The sequence below is a fragment of the Vanessa cardui genome, chromosome 21 (genome assembly GCF_905220365.1).
Source record: "Vanessa cardui chromosome 21, ilVanCard2.1, whole genome shotgun sequence".
Classification (NCBI taxonomy): Eukaryota; Metazoa; Arthropoda; class Insecta; order Lepidoptera; family Nymphalidae; genus Vanessa; species Vanessa cardui.
Window position 1 is genome coordinate 420,368 of NC_061143.1, and position 21,546 is coordinate 441,913.

The window sequence follows — 21,546 nt, forward strand, 5'->3', positions numbered from 1 at the left end:
GAATTTCGATGAAATTAGACACATACAGGATTCGTCAAGACGTTTTCCTTCACCAACGAACACGAGATGAATTATAAAGACAAATTAAGCACATGAAACAGCGGTGCTTACCTGGGTTTGAACCCGAAATCATCGGTTAAGATGCACGCGTTCTAACCACTGAACCATCTCGGTTCTGAAGGAACTTTAATTGAGTTTAATGTATTTATTTGAACAAAGAAAATAGAACCGCGTGAATTATTTGTTACTGTTTTTCTTTAATATAATATTTTCTTTAATATATAACTGGTTTATATGAAGACATTAAGACATCAAATATCATCGATGTTTAAAACAAACAACTTTAGGTCATCATAGAAATTTTAATTGCAATGTTGCTTAGCTAGTCTTCGTCTGCCATGCGTTTTTTAATCCCCTGTACTGTCAGGGTCAGGCTCTGTGATACCTTAAAATATCCATAAGCTGTATGAAAAAGTTGATTCAAAAGAAAGTCTGCCATAGCTGTTATTTTACCAAAAAAAAAAAATATGCCGTATATACTTAACAGGGATTTAGAAATTGTTTTAAATGTACTAAATTTCTGCTTATAACTAAATTGTTCGGCTCTGAAGGAAAAACGCAAGAAAGCAACGTGTTGAGATAAATTCCAATCCGACTTCCCTTGCAGAAAGCTAGTTACTTTAACTTCAAATGTACGAGTTATTTCTTTCAGAATATTGTAGCGATCCGAGTTACAAAACTTGGATAATACGCATTACTGCAGTTTTCGCGAGGCATGAATCGTTTTATTATAGCACGCTGTGTGGTCAACCGTGCGTTTCGTAATCTTCAGCAAAAACAGTGCGTCGATATACATAATCGTATTATGCAAATGCTTATCGTGAGCGGCGCTTCATTGTTTCGGACCATGGGAACATCTTGGCTTGGTGATTTTTTGTTGATGTGTAGTATAATTATAATACGACGCAACTTAGATGTAGCATCAGCAAAATTCGTTAAACCGATTACAGCCGACTTAAGTACGCCATCCCAAATTATAATTATTCATTTCTTAAATGAATATGATCTTTACACAAACGTAATAACGTGTAATATCACATGACACTTTGATTTACATGCACTTGCTGTCTCGGGTTGAACTGACGTGAGAATCTATAGCGACGAATAGCGTCGAATGGCGCGATAGGAAGCTATTTCTATTGGTTGTGTAAATGGGGAGTAATTGGTTTTACGAATTTTGCCGATGCTACATCTAAGTTGTGTCGTACTATACGTGGAAGATATCTAAGATCTGTCAGAGAAGTGCTCGTAAAATTAGTGACTTAGAAAATAGTAATTAATTCTGATGTTGTTTACAAGTACTCGTTTGTTCCGACATTGGTTATTTAGAGAAATTGTCTATGGATGAGGTCAAGCCATAATTGACTTTAAATAACAGATAACAAATTATTGTATAAACAAATGACGTAAATTTATCAAGCATAAAAATATTCTTATTCAAAACTTAATACGATATTTTTCAATCCATGTTGCAATTACGAGTTGCAAAACGTTATCTAAGTAGGTTGGGTGAATTGGTCTTAAATTTATTTGTCAATATTATTGTAATTAGCGAAGGTGTATAAATGCTTGTAAAATGACACAATTTTTTAATTAGGACAATGTTGACCCACCAGACAAAGATTTTCATCTCAAATCGAGCCGCGATCATTTTACTGTACGAAAGAAAGCACCTGTCAAATTTTACGTCCAACCGTTGGGTCGAAGTCCTTGACACACTATCGCGCGTAATTAATTTGAAAACTGTCGACAAAATTCGTCCTTCACAATGCCGGCACACGAGACCATCGGCGGTGACATAACCGGCAAATGTTGCAAGTCGTAATACAGCGGTGACCGCCGGGGCCGCGGATGTGGGTCGCGGAGAGTGAAAGTAGCGCGCCCGACCAGCCGGCCAACACGGCTTGGATAACTATGGAAATATTTCGAGAGGCTCGACCCTCGGTGAACCGATTGACGCCGGTTGGATCATTGCAGTTGAGCTCTATAATAAATAAATAAATATGAGACAACATCACATACAATACTCTGATCCCAATGTAAGTAGCTAAAGCACTTGTGTTATGGAAAATCAGAAGTAACGACGGTCCCACAAACACCCAGACCCAAGACAACGTAGAGAACTAATGATAATCTACATCAACTCAGCCGGGAATCGAACCCGAGACCTCGGAGTGGCGTACCCATGAAAACCGGTGTACTCACTACTCGACCACGGAGGTCGTCAGATTAAGACTAAGATTTTGAATTTGATTGGTCCAGGATTGTGGAGTGATCTTCTATAAGCTAATCCTTAAACCATATTTGAGGCTAGGCTTCCAACCCAGTGGAGAGTAGCACAGGTCGTGTTTACAGGCCGCTACTTCTACATATATACATCATCGTCACACGTCGCCAATCACATGATTATAATTTATATGTAACGTCCTTCGTGGCCTTATCTGAAGGAAAGCCTCTAAAATTTTTGGTGATTTTGACAAGCTGTCGTCGAAATACACAGACTGATTCGGTGTGATATGCCACTTGGTTATTTACAACAGTATTCAATAAAATTAAGGAAGTAACATATTCTTAAATATTATTTTCGAAACGCTTGCTCTGGAATTGCTCGACTTTGATTCAGTTTCACTAAATCTTATTGCTTTGCAACACCGACGCCTTTGGTCATTTATACGTCTATCGTACTGTCATAGCTTAATGCATCGTAATAGTGGCTAACACTTGCCCGCGCACAATATTAGTGTGTTTTGAGAGTCAAGCGTGTAAAGTCTTTAATAGTATAACTAATATAATCTTTAATAGTAGTAATTATTACTGTCTCCGTTTGAAAGTATGCTTTAAATAAATTTTGATATAATTGCCCTCGCTGTATTCTTTGTTTATAAGTCAAAAGGTTTTCCCACGCCCAACGTCTGAATCTACCGTCACTTGATATTTATCGCCAAGTAACATACACTTACTATCTATCTGATTATATAACAAAAACTCTTTTACAAAACAAGAATACGACAGCCAATTACGAAAAAAAGGCGTAATTATTAAAATTTGTGATAAGTTTTACCTGTTACGGGTTATATGTCCGTATTGGAAACAAAGATTTGTTTTTTCCATGTAAAAAAATATGGATATAGAGGACGACCAAATATGGATGATGAATGAACCATTAATGGATTGTGTGAAAGAAGATATGTTACTTGTGAGATGCTGAGGTGATGTCCGACGTAGAAGTATGGAAGGAGAAGACATGCTGCGCTGACCCCAAATAAAATTGGGAGTAGGATTATGATGATGATGTAAAAAAAAATAAAAGGTATCAAAGTGACAGACAACGTTGACGACGTTGACTGTTTACCATCAGGAGACCCATTTGTCATATTATATGACGTAAAAACACGTTCAAATGATCTCTGCAAGTCTTGCATCGAGATATCGAGCACACGAGCGCATTTCACACTTGACCGGTTCGACGCACGCTTCCTACTTCGCGTTGCGCTACTGGTTGGAAGCTTTCAACTCACGTGCGTGTCGCGTATGTACAAACAAAATGTTTGCTCAATACTGAATAAAGATTGGTTAAGGGCAGAGGAACGTGATGATGGTGTCTTGGTCAATTTTGGTCACGGTTTCAATTCTCAAGGAAGATCAGTGAACTGCCTGACATATCGTAGGGCACATTGATGTGTGCACCTAAGTGCAGTCTTTTCAATACTTTCATAATCAGATCCAGCCAATCTAACACGGCAGAAAGAGTTCAGTTGCTACTGCAACTGATTCATAACAAGTACCATATGACCATTTTCAGCTATTCGCCTCATTAGAATTTTTCAACGTTAAATTACACACTTTGTCATAGCCCTCGGGTTTTCAAGCATTAGATCGTTCGAAGCAGTTTAATAACATAGTAACATAATCACGTAAATATACCAGAACTGTACAAGTAGGTTCCACCCAATAATAATCCTGATTTCGCGGTTTGAAGTGCATTTACACTAGAAGTATTGGAGCATTAATTCAAATTTTAATATCCTTATATAACTTATAAGAGTTATAAGGCCCAGTGGTTAGAACGTGTGCATCTTAACCGATAATTTCGGGTTCAAACCCAAGGCGAGCATCACTGAATATTGATGTGCTTAAGTTCTATTTCTAATTTATTTCGTGCTCGGCGATGAAGAAAACATCGTAAGGAATCCTGCATGTGTCTAATTTCATAGAAATTCATAGAAAGTCCACATGTGTATTCCAATAACCCGCATTGGATCGGCGTGGTGGAATATGTACCAAACCTTCTCAAAGAGAGAATTTTCAAGGCAGGATACATTACATACATATATAATTGTATTTAACTAATATGATTGTATATTTTGAATGTTGAATAAGAGTAACTACTGAGTTTCTTGCCGGTTCTTCTCGGTAGAATCTACTTTCCGAACCGGTGGTAGCTTCACTTAATTGTTAAATGACGATTCAAAAGTGCTTGTAAAAGCCCACTTGAATAAAGTTTATTTGATTTTGATTTTTCATGTAGAAGTTACTTCTTACCATCAAGTACTTCATTGACAATACCAGTGTAATACCAATATACAACGAAGCTGGAAACATAAAATTACTGTATAAATTCTTTGTTATTACGAAAGTGATAATCATGTTCGGCCTTAATTAAAAAGTATTATGTGAGCTTACGCGAACCATTTAATATAAAGACTTATATAACGATCGATTTTAATTGTGCATTGCAAGCGTGGGTTTGACCTTGCCGTGTGTTCACTTTTAATTTGATCGGTTTATACTGTTCCTGTTTGTAGCAAATCAAAGTATGCTATAGAAAAGTTGATACGAAAGATTTAAGACAAAAACAGGCAGAGCATTCTACACATCTTGACGATAAACGAAAACATTTCATCATCTTTTTACAATCTCAGTGTGGCTTAAATCTTGCAACTGAATTTTTAACCAGTTTCACTCAACCAAGAGATGAATTTTTTTTGTGAACTTTTTATTCGATATTACCTTCAGGAGTTAAAATGAATCACATGAAAATACGAGTATATTTGTTTAGTACATTAGTATCCCGCGCCTAAGAAGATTTTTATGTCAAAAATTTGAATATTTTCTGTTTTCGGTTTAGCAAACGGACTAATTATGAGTGCCACAGCGGAAATAATAATAAAAACATCGTTAATGCTCCTGAAACCCTAGGACCGGCTGTATTGTCTTTGGTACCTTCATCTCGCTCACTCAGTCTTCAAACCACAATTACACTAAGCTGCTTAACGGAAGCATTGAAAGGTGGAAAATTTATGAACGTCTAGGAAACAAAGACACGGACATATCAACTTGTATAGTATCTAAATTGGGTTTCCTAGCCTTATTTGTGTATGATAGGAATTGCATAAGTTTGGGCGATAGTTGTGTTACAAATCATGTGGATATTACGTGAGATTTTGTAAGAGGCGTTCGTAAATGTTAAACGTACTTCACCTGCTTAGCTTTAATATTTATAAAATATAGTTGTATACATTTGGTGGGTTTTGATTCTTTTGAATAGGTTCACATTTTCTAAGTGTCGTTTTTTGAAGAGGTTTCTCGGATTTCCAGTGAGTATACGTTTGACGACCTCCGTGGTCGTGTGGTGTATACACCGGTTTTCATGAGTACGCGACTTCGAGGTCCCGGGTTCGATTCCCGGCCGAGTCAATGTAGATTATCATTAGTTTTCTATGTTGTCATGGGTCTGGGTGTCTGTAGTACCGTCGTTACTTCTGATTTTCCATAACACAAGTGCTTTAGCTACTTACATTGGGATCAGAGTAATGTGTCTCATATTTATATTTATTTATATTTATACGTATTTTTTTTAAAAAGAATAAATATTAGCATTCTAGTATTGCTCATAGTAGAGAATATGATACATAAAGTCATTCTGAACTACACTATTATTTTAGTGTAATTTTTTTCGATTGATCAAACACTTGAACAAAAAATATTGTAAAATAATACTTTGCATGACTAGTCTTTCAGAAGCACTTTAAGAAATATGTTACGAAATTTGTGAAGTTGCCAGTAAACTAAGTATTTCTCAATGTACTCATTGCAATAGATAAAACTATTAACGACGAGTTATTTATTTAGATATTTTGTAATATCCTCCGACAAATCAAAATGTACAAACTGAACTCAGTTATATATATCTAGTATTAGTGAGCGATTTGATCGACTTTGAGGATGTCTGGATCTCTGACAGACTACGGTTGGTACGCATGTGGTAAATTCAGATTTTCATTTGATACATGCAGGATACCTTACAATGATTTTTAAACACAAATAATATAATAGGTATTCACTATATAAATTTTATTGTATATGAATTTTACATTGATGATAAGTGTATTCTTTTCTCCTTCTTAAACAATGTCACTTACCGATGTTTGTCCCTATGTATGGTTAGATCTTTAAATTTTTCAATAGATAGATTGATTCGAGAGGAAGGTTTTTTCATATAATACATGGGCAACGTAGGAAAGAAAAAATGATAATTTTAGAAGTTTTAATGTGATATCGTAACATCTTATCATTACGTATTTCGGTGTCGCGCGCGTCACGTCGGCTCCGTATAAAATAATTAAAAAAAAACAGTAATTATCGAGTATTCTCGTCGGTGTTTTAAGTAAAAAGCTACCTAGTGCATTTACCATTTGTAAAGGTAGCATACATTACATTTTTTGGTGAAAAACAATTGGAAATAAGTTAATAAACAATGTATTAAAACATAAGTGCATCAGTGTAAAAATAAAGTGGTGTAAGGTAGTCATTAAAACGATCTCAACAATTCTACCGCTCAAGATCATATCACAAATTCTGTGAAACATACGAAGCCGTTTTTTTGCCAAGATTACTAAACATAATCTGGCGCGTTACGGTGAGCGTATGAATTAAATGCTCCTCGTTCCGGAGGGCCTAAGATCGATTCCAAACAAAACTTAGAATTTTTAATTTTTCGAGCAAAATTATTACTGAGATTAAATAATAAAGCTTACAATGTCTTCTAAAAAAAAATTAGAATGCTGTCTTCGATCTCCTAATTCAACTGAGGTGATGTCATGTTACGGTTGCAAAAAACGATATCACTATAACTGTATTTCAACATCTAAAACTTGTTTCAATGAACTGTCCGAAAATTACAAAACTACATGGCTGTGTCCAACTTGTGCTAGACCTAAAAGAGACAACACAAACACACCTATTAGAACCTCGCTTACTACTTCAGAGGATCATGACAACCAGACTTGCAATGTTACTCTTCGCATTAAAGATAATGAAAGGAAGGTTATTGAAAAAATAACATCCGACCTACCACTACATGAAGTCCGGTATATTGTCAGAGAAGAAATGAAAAGTTTGCTAGACGTTTTCAAAAAAAGCATACTGGATGAATTCACCACAAAAACGAACGAAGTTCTTGCGTCTATAAATTTCCTGGAAGATCAATATGAAAACATCAAGAAAGATTTATCCGCTAGAAATGAAGTAATTAAAACCCTACAGTTAGAAAATAAAACACTACACTCCAAAGTGAATGACTTACAGACTAGACTCACTTTAGTTGAAAATCAATCCCGAGCCAGCAACCTAGAAATCCAATGCATTCCTGAGCACCGATCTGAAAATATCACCTCTACAGTGAAACAACTGGCCGCTAATGTAAAGTATAACTTATCAGATACTGACATACAGAGCTGCAGTAGAATAATGAAAATCAACAAGGAGAGCCCCCGACCACGTTCTGTACTAGTCAAATTTAGTAGTCCAAGAGTACGGGACAATTTTCTAGCGGCAACTATAGCCTTTAACAAACAAGCGAAATGTAAGGAGGACAAATTAAATACCAGCCACTTAGGCATCGGAGGAAACAAACAACCTATATATGTTACCGAACATCTCCCACCGGCTACAAAGGCACTACACGCAGAGGCACGCATTAAAGCTAAGGAACTCAAATATGAATTCGTCTGGATTAAGAACGGTCGAGTTTTTATGCGGAAGTCAAAGTCGTCTGACTACAAAATTATAAAAAGTTCAGAATCTCTCTTAAATTTATCGTAACTAAATTTTATTAATAGACATGTTGTGGTACATTAATTGAAAAATTCGATTCAATAACCTGTTATTATCAAAATGTCCGAGGACTTCGTTTAAGCTTAACTGAAGTACGAAAAGAAGTCCTTAACTCGACTTATGATATCATTGTACTAACGGAAACTTGGCTCAATGATAGTATACACGATGCTGAGATCTTCGATGACAGATATTATATATATAGACGTGATCGCGAAACGTCCTCCATTTCTAACAATAAGAAAATTGGTGGTGGAGTTTTGATAGCGGTAAAAAAGGATGGCTTTAGTTCACGCAGACAACTTGGATGGGAGAGTCAATGCGAAGACTTATGGGTCACAATAGAACTCGATTCTGAGGTCATAACAAAACATTTACATATCTGCGCAGTATACATTCCCCCACCAGTTACTCACAACACATTAGACGTTTTTATTAATAATGCAACTAAAACAATAAATGATAACAACTTGGATGTTCCAAATAATTCGATTCTATTACTTGGTGACTTTAACATGAGTTCTATATCATGGGAAATCCAACCTATTGTTCAGTACACATCCCCAAGGAACCACACAAATTGTCTCCTTAAAAGTTGCCTAATAGATTTCTTTGCCTTACACGACCTAAACCAATATAATCATATTAAAAACAGAAGTGGAAAAATTTTAGACTTAATTCTATCTAACATAACCATGAACATTAGTGAAAGTCAATTTCCCATACGCAATGTAGATACTTTGCACCCACCATTAGAAATTGTCTTAAAAATAATGCCCACAAATATTCCTCTTAAAACCAAGCCTAAAACTTCACACAATTATAAAAAAGCTGACTACGATTCTATTAGAACGTATCTTGATAATATTGATTGGCTTCAAACTTTAGGTACACTAGATAATGTTAATTCAATGATATCTAAGTTTTACGAAATTCTGCAAGTAGCGATTGATAAGTTCGTCCCGAAGTCCTGCAAAAGAACAAAATGTTATCCTATCTGGTTTACTCCTACAGTCATCAAACTAATAAAACAAAAATATAAATATCACCACAAAGTTAAATTATATAACAATCCACTTGACAAAATTGAATTTGCACACCTGCGGAAAGACTGTGACAAACTTATTAAAAAATGTTACTATGATTACATTTTACATATTGAAGAAGCTATTGGGCAACATCCGAAATATTTTTGGACACATCTGAAAAATATGCGACGTAAGGGTTCGAATTACCCCAATAAAATGACTTTGAATAATCATGAGACATGCAATAGGCAAGAAATATGCGACTTATTTGCTAATCATTTTTCATCGGTATTTAATAATAATACTTCAAACAATAACTTTGATTTACCGTCAGTGAACATATCCAAAACTTATATAGGCAACATTCAATTATCCAAAGGAGACATTGAGAAACGACTAAAAAGACTTGACACATCGAAGGCTGCTGGTCCAGACAATATTCCGCCTTTATTTATACGTAAGTGCGCAACCTCATTGTCTGTTCCGTTATCCTTAATATACAATAATTCTCTGAATTCAGGTATTTTCCCCGAAAAGTGGAAAGAGGCGCGTATAGTGCCAATTTACAAAAGTGAAAGTCGTCAGAATATTGTAAATTATAGACCTATCTCCATTTTATGTACTATGTCAAAGGTCTTTGAGAGTTTAGTGTATGAACTAAGCTTTAAGCTACTAGGAAGACGTATCAATGGGCAACAGCATGGCTTCTTGTCAGGTAGATCTACTGCCACAAACCTCTTTTCATATGTCACTGAATTACTTGGCAATGTCGATAATCGACTGCAAGTCGATGCTATATACACAGACTTCTCTAAGGCCTTTGACAAAGTAAACCACACATTACTTGTTAGCAAACTAAGGGAATTTGGACTAAATGAGACAATTTTAAAATGGTGCTCATCCTACCTACAAAGTAGATCCTCTACTGTGGTGATAGATGGATATTCTTCTCAGCCATACATTGCCAAGTCTGGTGTTCCGCAGGGCTCAGTCTTAGGACCAGCTTTTTTCAACATCTTTATAAACGATATTGTTTCGATATTTCAGCACTCAAAAGTCTACCTATTCGCAGATGATCTTAAAATTATTAAAACAATCACAAACAATTTTGACGTCGCACTTTTACAGGAAGATCTGAACAGGTTGATACAATGGTGTAACCATAACCAGATGACACTGAATCCCAAGAAATGCTTTTCAATCAGATTTACAAGAAAACAAAATTACGTTCAGAGCCAATATTACATCGAGACAGAAAAACTGACGGTAGTTCGAGCGATGCGTGATTTAGGCGTCGTACTGGATAGCGAGTTAAGATTTACCAGCCACATTGATAATATTATTACCACAGCAACAAAGACATTAGGTTTTGTATTGAGGAATTCAAAAGAGTTCAGGCAGCCCTCTACTACCATTAAACTTTACAGTAGTCTAGTGAGAAGTAAACTGGAATATTGCAGCCAAATTTGGAATCCTCACTACAAAATTCATAGTGATAGAATCGAAAGGGTACAAAAACAACTATTGCGTCATCTTGCGTATCGCTCGAACTGCAATCTAACCGATAATTCTTATGAAGGAAGACTTGAACGATTCAACATTACTTCATTACAGTCGCGCAGAATAATGTCAGATCTATTATTCCTACACAAAATATTGAACAACAATATTGATTGTCCAGCTATATTGCAATTACTTAATTTCAATGTTCCCTCAAGATTACCCAGAAAACCGAGTGCCTTATTTCATGTACCGCTATACAAATCTAACTTAGGAAAATATTCTCCACCAGCTAGACTAGCACGCACATATAACGATCTCTCCTCGAAGATCTATAACCTAGATATTACTTGTAATAATTTGGCTATTTTTAAATCAAATTTGTTGAGTTTCTTAAAAAACAATATAAATTATTGAAACTAAAATTATTAATTATTGTTATTAACTCAAAATTAACTTAAAAAATGTTTATTTAATTTATTTTGCATTTAATATGTTAATTTAAATGATTACAATTGATATTGTTATAAAACTGTTAAATAATTCAATTTCATAATTTTTATTAATTAAATAATTTAATTATATAATTGATCCAAAGAAACAATCTTGTGATAATTACTAATGTTCAATATATTTAGTGCATGCTGTGATTACCTATAAAAAGAAATACAATTATCAAGTGTGTTCAATTGTTAACTATATAAAATTTGTAATACTATTGTCATTTCTGTTGGTGATCCTATAAAATAAATAAATAAATAAATCTTTTGTAGTATATTTATTATCAGTATTTTACCCGTGCGAAGTCGGGGCAGGTCGCTAGTATATATATATAGTATATTTTGAACTTATGATTTTTGAGTTTTAACGGAAACAATGGTTTGTCTGTCGTGATATCGCACGTAATAACAGTAATCAGTGACTTCAGCTTCGCGGTACGGGAACAAACGGTGCGGACAGCACACTTTTACAACGTGCGAGACACGCTTTGTTGTAGTCACTTGTCACCAGATAGCGGCCCCATATCACCATGACGAGTATACCACTAGTATTTTGTTTTAGTCAAACACTTGACGAGGAATCCGAAATACTCCTTGATTTTCGGTAGTGTAGGATTTATGTCTGTAGATATACATGGCGGTAAAAAATACGACTAGTTAACATCGGGCATACCCATAGGGCAAGGAGGTCGGTTGCACTTATGTCCCCTAAGCTGTGACTGAGACAGATTTCATTATAAAGGAAGCAGCAAGTGCCGAGATGGCCCAGTGGCTAGAACACGTAAATCTTAACCGATAATGGCGGGTTCAAACCCAGGCAAGCACCACTGAATTTTTATGTGCTAATTGTGTTTATAATTCATCTCGTGCTCGGCGGTGATGGAAAACAAAAAAACATCATGAGGAAACCTTCATGTGTTTAGTTTCAACGAAATTCTGTCACATATTGATCCATTAATCCTCATTGGAGCAGCGTACATGCATCATACCTTCTCCTCAAAAGGGAGAAGAGTCCTTAGACCAACGATGTGAAATTTATAGGCTGTTTTTGTCTTTAAAGCAGTTTTACCAAATATTTATTATAATAGACTAAATTTCCATACTAAGCAATAACTATTTTTAATTAATTACCTCCATACGAATTACGTTCCAAGTTATTCGTTTATGGAGGTAATTGAAAACACTTGTAGAAAAAAAATCTTTACCAACTTTTATTTGAAATACAAACTTTTGGCGACATCTGTGCAAACATTAACGGGTGTATACAACTCTTGTCGTCACTGTGAAGAAGAAAATAAAGTAACTAATTAGTTATTTTTCATAGATTGACCATAATGAAAGATTTTTTTTTTTACAATAAGTATATCAAACACAAAATGCATCACCACTTTGGGGATCTTTTTCGCTCTGTTGCGCTAAGTTGGTATATTTAGCCTGGCTTCGAACCCGTAATCTTTGCATCGGACTCACGACTTTTTACTTAGCTTTGTGTCTTTGTTTATTAACTCTACGTAACTGCAAAAACAAAGAATACCTGTAGTTATAATATTAAATTTTGAATGCCTGTGATAAATATCTCGCTTATTCTCTGCTGTACAGCTTTTCCATATATGTACGTATTAGGTAATTACAATATTATTTTGTATATCTTTAAACGAAGTGTATATTACGCGTTCCATTAAAAAAAAATATCTTGGTGGTAGGGTTTTATGCGATCTCGTCTAATTACCACCCACTCATCATATATTCGACCGCTAAACAGCAATACTTAGTATATTTGTGGGAAGGTGGTAATTTCTTATAGATAAATGATCTATGGCCAGTGGTGACCACAACCCATCATATGGCCGATTTGCTTCCACCTGCTATAACGTAAACAAAAGATAGCACGTGCTAATAAATAAACAATATTCAGTTGCGGTTCAATTCAGTGCGGTCGTGCTTGTCGATTTCGTCAAGTGTAGTCTAGATAAAGTTAGAGGTCTAAAATGTAATAAGACATTAGTGCGTTTTCATTTTAAACTCTAATTTCATCAGACTCATAGACGTAATTGTACAAATAAAAGCCCCCAAAAACAATTGAGATAATTGTTAGCGGACGTTAGTCTTGCCAGTTTTAATTATAACTTTGTTTTTTTTTTACTCTTTTATTCTTAATTAACTCAATTCAGTGGCTAATTACAAAAATGATGTCCGACACTGTTTTATTTATACCAGCTTTTTTCATCTGTAATTTTCAAATGATTACATAACATTAGATGTTAATTATGAAATAGACTGCGTACATGGCTCAGTGTTTACAGTAATTATAATTTAGTGTTTGTCTAAATTACCTGGTCCTTAATATTTTTCAGTGTTCAATGTAACATAGCTGAAACTAAGACATAATGTATATCGAAATGAAAGCTATGAAAGATTACTAGGAAGTTTTATAGTCTGTCTCCATTTGTCTCCATTTTTCCCAGTGACTTTTAGTTCTCACTAAGTTCAGGAAGTGATGAAAGTGTTTTCTTTTTTGCCTTCCTTTTGACCAGAATTATTTGACCTCAAGTTTATCTACTAGGTAAAACATGATTTTACTCCAAGTCAAGCGAAAGATGAAATGTTGATAGGTATATGTCCTATTCGTTGATTTTATAAATCTTGTATGAATTTGACTGACGAGCATAAGCCATTTCAAATAAAAAAATGAAAATAATCTCTAAATAGTTCAGAATGTTTGTGTATCATTTACAACAGTAATTTATTTTCATTTCTCGCTGGATATCTTTGTAGTTAAATTTAATTCTGTATATAGATAGAAAAGGAATAATATTTTGATTTAGGATGTTTTAAATTCAATTTTGATTAATGACTCAATTGTTCTTAAAATTTTACACAATATTATTAAAGTTGAATCATTATTGCTTTTGTTGAAAGATAATATATATTATCTGTTATGTAATTATATTTATCATAACATCATCACAACGTGTCTAATCAATAATGTGATACGATATGTTGACTTAGGATTGTGTTAGATATAAATACTATATGGTTATTTAAGAATAAGAATACGCCTAAAATTCCTTATGATTTTTTATTCAAAAAAAAAATCAACGAAAAATTTAAAACAAACAAAATACTGAAGCATCTGTTTCCGTGATATGACTCTAATTAATGGTGGTTATTTCTAGTGCGTAGTTGAGTATGGAAAATCAACACAGAATTGAATGGTTAGAGATTTATGTTAAACAAAGACGTATATTAAATTTGATATTCATTGTAATTATTTAAAGTTTTTGTTAATTCTTATTTTACATGAAAGTTCATATTTTCATGAAGTTAATAATTTTCTACTCATTCTATTAGTATGTGATGTCTAGTGTAAGGCAGCTGTGAGTTAAATATAAACATATTCTAATATAGTAACGTGTGAATGATATGTATCAACACGTTAAGCCCTAAGCCGCATGTCTAATACCTAATGTATTCCTAGTAGTTAGGAAACCATGGTAACTTTATGTAACAATTCGCAGACGCGGCGGGGGTCTGCAGGGCGGCGCGCGCGCAGCCTCAGGAAAAGATCAGGTGAGTGCATCGCATAGCTTCCTACTTCATTTGTTGCACGGCCGTACACGCGAGCGGACGTCACCACGTCGTTACTATTAAGTTTTTGATAAAGTTTTACAACGAGACCTATAATTTACGTCTGTGTGATAGTGTTGTGATATCTATTGTTATTGCAATAAAGGTGATATTTAGTGAGTTAAAGGCTGTATGTCGGCCTTGACGCGGCCTGACGTCTATACCGAGTGAGTTGTTTTGATAAGGGATTTCCTTATTTCAAGACATTCATATTTGTTTTTTTTACATTACACGTAATAAAGAAACGTACTATACCATAGAAATATTTAAAATTTATATTGTTTTCGTCCATCTTTTGTTATAATGTAAACGTATCTAATATATTAATGACTGATAATAATGATAATAAAAACATTATCATTAATAAGCTTAAATGTCGATAATGAAAAAACTACAGAACAAATGATACACGTGTTGATTAAATTATTGCGAAATAATTTTCGACGTTGTTAGCAAAAATTGGGCGACAACAATAACATTAGCGAGTTGTTGTTTTTGTTGTAAACACGAGTGATAGCACATTGTTCGTACAATAATAATGACGTCGTTTGTAAGGCGATATACATTTATCCTACACGCCATTGTATTTGCGAACTGATGTGTATTTTTAAATAAACAATATAATTAAACGTTTATATAGTACAAGCGACCCCGGCTTCGTACGGTCACTTGATACGTTATATTATGACCAAATTTCATAAAACTATTATAAATTGTAGCCTGTGTTATTCTGATCTATCACCTATATTAATGTAAAATTTCATTCAAATCCGTTCAGTAGTTTTTTTCATGAAAGAGTAACAAACATACATCCTCACAATCTTTCGCATTAATAATATCAGTAGGAAGTAGCATTAGTAGGACAATATTGTTTACCAAGACTATGAGAACTTCGTATCGCACTCGTAAAATGTTGAAAACGACTTAAGTGATACGCCAGACAGCGTCGCATAATACTTCCTGGCATTTTACAATCGTTTTCTGCTGTTTACAATTTGAATGAATGAATGAATGAATGAATGAATGAATGAATGAATGAATGAAATGAAATATACTTTATTGTACACCAAGCAAAGTACATAAAATTTTAAAACAGAATAAAATAAACAATGTTATACAGTATACAATCGGCGGCCTTATCGCTAGAAGAGCGATCTCTTCCAGGCAACCGGTTGGCATAGGACATTATAATAAATAAATAAATTTAGGGTGGAGGTGTACTATAATACAAACATAATAAAGTAGTAAAAATAATACATACATATATAATGAGAAAATACACACATAACTAGTAAGAAAAACATACACACAATTTTAAAATAAATGAGGATTGGAGGAGGAGAAAGGTAAGGGATGAAAATACGATTTCAAGTATCAATATAATATTCGAAAATGCGACGTTTAAATATTTCAAGGGATTTAGCTCGACGTACCGCTAAGGGCAAGGAGTTCCATAAGCGTGCTGCGTTAATTGTAAAAGATTTTGAGTAACAAGTTGAAGAGTGAGAAGGGATACTCAAAATTAAATTATCCTCGGAGCGCAGAGAGCGACAATGAGAAGCGCCAAGGAACTTAAATCTCTCTTTTAAATAAAGAGGAACTTTTGGATTGAATAGGATACAGTAAAGAAATGATAGAATACGAGTATTCCTGCGAAGGCGGACTGGAAGCCACTTGAGCTTTTTGCGAAATTCAGAAACATGGTCATATTTGCGAAGCCCAAATATGAACCGTATACAGAGATTTTGAATGCGCTCAAGTTTATTTAGTTGCTCCTCGTTTAAATCGAGATAACATACGTCGGCATAATCTAAGATTGGTAATAGGAGAGTTTGTGCTAACGTAATTTTGGTAGGTATGGGCAAAAAGTATTGTAACCTACGCAGAGAACCAATCGCCGAAAACATCTTTCTACTCACTTCGGTAACCTGCGGAATCCATGATAACGTTTTATCAAAGATTATGCCCAAGTTTTTGACCTTGTCTTCAAAAGGAATAAGAACTCCATCAAATTTCACAGGTGGTAGATTAGTCCAATCAATTTTCGGTAATAACTTTTGACTACCAATTATAATGGCCTGCGACTTAGTTGGATTAACTGTTAGACCATGAGTTTTACTCCAATGAGAAATGTGTGCTAAGTCATTGTTGATTATGCTTATTGAGTTTGGTAAGTCATTTACATGCGACGTTAGGTATAGCTGAAGATCATCAGCATACAGGTGGTAGAGAGAAGATAGATGTTTAGTTATGGAGTTAATAAATATTGAAAATAAAAGAGGGGACAACACGCCACCTTGGGGGACGCCAGCATTTAGTACACACCAGTTGGAATAATTATCGTTAACACGTATACGTTGCCGACGCCCGTCCAAGTAACAATGAAACCAGTCAATTACTTTAGGAGATATGTTAAGAGACCTTAAGAAAGCCAGCAGAATATCATAGTCAACACTGTTAAACGCATTGCTGAAGTCCAACAATGTCAACACAGTCACCCGCTGCTTATCCATACCAAAACGAATGTCATCGGTAATTTTGACTAATGCAGTAGTCGTGCTGTGACCATGACGAAAGCCGGATTGGAAAGGATTTAAAAGATTTGCTCATACTATTTACATTTTTTCTGGTAACGGAATAACGTCACGATTTTTCTAATATACATCTCAAGCTCATTAGAATGCAATTTGTAGATCAGTCGTCTAAGTGCAGTCAGCCTGGCATCCTACCTTAATTCACGGTCACGTTTCGTGTCCATATATGTTCGTTTATCACGCGAAGGTTTTAGGATATCTTCCACAGTAGTATCGAGATGTATAACATATTGTTGACTAAAGATCCGCTCCTCTTTTGCATGGGTGCAGTATATTATACAGGAAATGTTATTATCAAAATATAGTTTATATCCTATAGTACCCATGATGTAATTTGTGTCATTAGTTCCAAAGATTACCCTCAACTTAGAAACATTAAACAATAGTTTGAAAATTGTTGTAACGATATTTGTGTTCTGTTTCAAATTATGTCCTAAGTTGATGTGCTATTACGATTCCTGTATCCTTCTTAATTGTTATTATTATATTCACTATCGCATATTATTTCAAATATTTCACGATCATGTCCTGTTTTTTTTCGTGTGTTTTAACAGAATAGCTTGAATGCTAAAATAATTGAAACAAAAAACTTATTACACAGTAAGCACGGTAAAACTTTATACGAAGAGGGTAGAATCAAACAGTGTAAATTGTAGTTAGTCTAAAAGTGCACTTTTCAGAGGTGCGATTCGAATTGAGAGGAGTTAGCCATCAACTCGTTATCAGGCGTGATGTTATTCGAAATATAATTCTAGCCGTTTACGTTCGTTATGTTAGTATCTCTCTTTTCGATATTCCCCGAAAAATCACTTTTTCGCTGTCATGTATTCTACGTCATACTCACGTCTCCAGGGTGAACGATAAAAAAATAACGATTAAACAAATAACAATTAAATGCTTCGACATATATTTATAGGATATAGAATTGTGCTGATATTATATTGATTGCTGTGTTTAGCGTATCAATCGAAGAATATTATGAGATATATTAATCAAATAAAATAAAGTATTTACACAAAATAAATGATATGTTGCCATAAAATAAACCAACGACATACTTTTGCATTTATAAAATTTTATTACAAATTCGAGTTACATAAATGTTATTTGTTCATTTGTTACCGATTATATCTTGTCATGACCTGGTTGTTTGGCTAGCCACTGGGTCTCCGCAACCTAAGTGTGTGCCTTAGCTGATGATTGCGGGTTCAAACCCAGGAAAACACCAAGTACTTAACTCTTAATCTTACTGGTAAAGCTACATTAGCCGGTCACGAATTCATTTAAATCCTCCGATCACTTCTAATTGCTCACATACTAATACATACATAATAATATATTATTATACATTGATAAATTATTATGTATATGCTAGTTCTTAGTTTGTTGAAAGCCTCGCTGATGGTAGTCAGGTTTTGTAAATTCGAAATGGAACCATTGTTTTTTTTATTAATGTTGCCTAAGATCCATATGATACCGCTTGTACAGGCGTGCACTTGTTATGTGTAATCATTGAAAATAAACTTTGCTTTCGATGCATTTCAAACATTTTAAATCAAAATTAGTTTCCCATAAAGATGATTAACGACTCCTCATATCACAAATTGTCACATAGCTATTAGTCTTTGTAGTGAAATAAAGCTATGAAAGTAAATTTAGGTAATTTAATGTTGAGTAACTTTGCAGTCCGAGTAATATTAAACGATGATTAATGTTGACAGCGGCTTAGATGATCGACTGTTCGTTAACGAAGCGGAAATGGTCAAGGTACCGTCCACTCGTCACATTCTACCAACAAACAGGGATAGTTGGTGTTGTTGGTGGCGCATTGGTACACCGCTTATATTATTATACTCGTCATCATCAGCATCATCCTAATGATCAGCCTGTATTAGTCCACTGCTGGATATGTTCTCCTCAAGGCGCGACACGGAGTCGAGATGTACTCATTCAAGCGTTTGCCCTTTTTTAACTACATATTAAATTAACATAGATTACTCCGTCAAGGAGCTACCATGGCATGTATACATACCGAAGGCTTAAAGTAGTAACATGCTAACGTCAAGTTCACTATTACGTCAAATGGGCCTTACGATATATTTTTTTAATGAGATAAGTCTTTTAAGTTTCTTATTTTCTTTTTAATAAATTGTAATTTCACATCCATGAAACTGCCTGTTTTATATCTGTTTTCTGACTTCTCCGGGAAGATGCAAGATGTTCACGGAATTCTTGATAAGACCCCTTTCGTCGTATATGTGTACATACGCCACGTAATATACAGTGTGTTGTGTATGTTCGTTGTTCTGTGAAATAATGCGTTGAGTAATATATAATCTGTAAAGAACGATATTATTTACGAGGAAGTGAACTCTTAATATGTTTAAATTTTAAATGTGTTCTAGTTGTCTATAGTTATGTAAATTTTTTTTTAATGTTTGTTACAAATATTTGTATGTTTTTAATTGGAACTATACTTTTCTTATTCCGGAATTATTGAGCTTAATCTCTTTCTCACTTTTAATAAATATTGTGAATATTCATATACGTATAATGTCTTTATTGTTGAAAATATGTCAACTCCTCTTAGAACTTTAACTTTTGATGTATTAAGGTTAGGTTAGGTTAGGTTGTTAGTGTTCGACGATGAAGGAAAACACTGTGAGGAAACCTGCATGTGTCTAATTTCATAGAAGTTTTGCCACATGTGTATTCCACCAACCCGCATTGGAACAGCGTGTTAGAATATGTTCCAATCCTTCTCCTCAAAGGAAGAGGAGGCCTCAACTCAGCATTGGGAAATTTACAGGCTGTTGTTGTTGTTTAAATATTTGCGTGGAAATTCTAACCCTTCTGCTGCTTCTTTAAATTTATCTACGTCCTGGTGCTAAGAGGGTCAAAGTAAGTTTTTGAATAAACTATACCTATTTACTTTGTCAAATCATGTAAAAATATGAATTTATTTGTGCTAGTGGCGTAAGTGTAAGTGTTAACAATATGACGCATACAGCGACCTTTCTTAATATGTACAGACTATTTCATAGAACACGTGCTTGTTATTGAAGCCCTTAAAAGATAACGCCTTGGCAGATTCTTCATTCAACTATTGGGTTAAACGATCCAAATCGGGATACCGAAGCGAAGCAACTGTTATTATCCTTGTCTCTTGTGTCAATATAGAGAAGCAAATAATTACTGTCTTAAGGTTATTTCAATAGTATATTTAGGTATATTCCCGTATTCCTGTGCTTTTATTACTTTGCGTATGCCAAGAAGACCCGTAGAATATCAAGAAATAAAATTACAAATTTTTTTCTCTTGGTGGTCGAGGCTTGTGCGAGTATGTCTCGTCACCTTCTATCGCCTCAGCAGTATGTATTTTGTTCTGATTGGAAGGGTGACTGAGTCAATAAAACTGCAGGAAAAAGTCACATAAGCATCTCAACTTACATCTTACATCCTCCAATCTTACATCGACAAGGGATGGATAAAATTTCGTAGAGCAACATTGCAGGCGGTGGTGACCATTGTATCACGTGGACCATTTGCCAGCCGTTGTACCTATTATCAAAACACTTTTTTAAGACTAGGTGCTCCGCGCGGTTTCACAAGCATTTAACTTCACGATTGCTCCATCGCCGTGATGTTACATAAATAATCTATGAACTGGCTAACTAACGTAATTTTTGCTCCTTTCGGCGTGGAGGTTTATTTGTAAGCGGCTATTCTCGTAAGCTCCCGTTTTATATTTTAGTATAAGGAGATAAATTTTATTGAAATTATATCGAATATAAACTGTTATCATCCTATTAATTAATATTATTATTACTGTTTGTAGATTAGTTAATACGTTTATAATTTGTTGTTTTTCTCTTTTCTTTTTATTTTTTTTTGTACTTTTATATCGCGTCCTAATAAACATTTCTTTCTTTCTATTATATTTCAGGCCCAAGAAACATTAAATATTTATTCAGAGATTATCAAAATTTTAGCAATGTTTAGAGAGTGCTTTTTCTGTGGTGATTGGTGAATGGTTCATTCATTTCGTTTTTAAATAATTAAATAAGGCATTTACTAATTATTTATTAGTATTTAATTTGTGCGTATGTGGGTAGTTGATAC

General features: G+C 34.4%; 1 protein-coding gene across 2 annotated transcripts in view; it reads left to right on the forward strand.

The window, feature by feature from the left end:
• The window catches only part of LOC124538788 (R3H and coiled-coil domain-containing protein 1), a 45,800-nt gene that overhangs the window by 4,476 nt on the left and 19,778 nt on the right, over positions 1–21,546 (forward strand). Inside the window, exon 4 of one of the 2 annotated variants that reach the window (XM_047115986.1) lies at positions 14,722–14,773. In XM_047115986.1, the coding sequence (XP_046971942.1) occupies positions 14,722–14,773 (52 nt within the window). The other variant, XM_047115985.1, reaches the window with a different exon arrangement.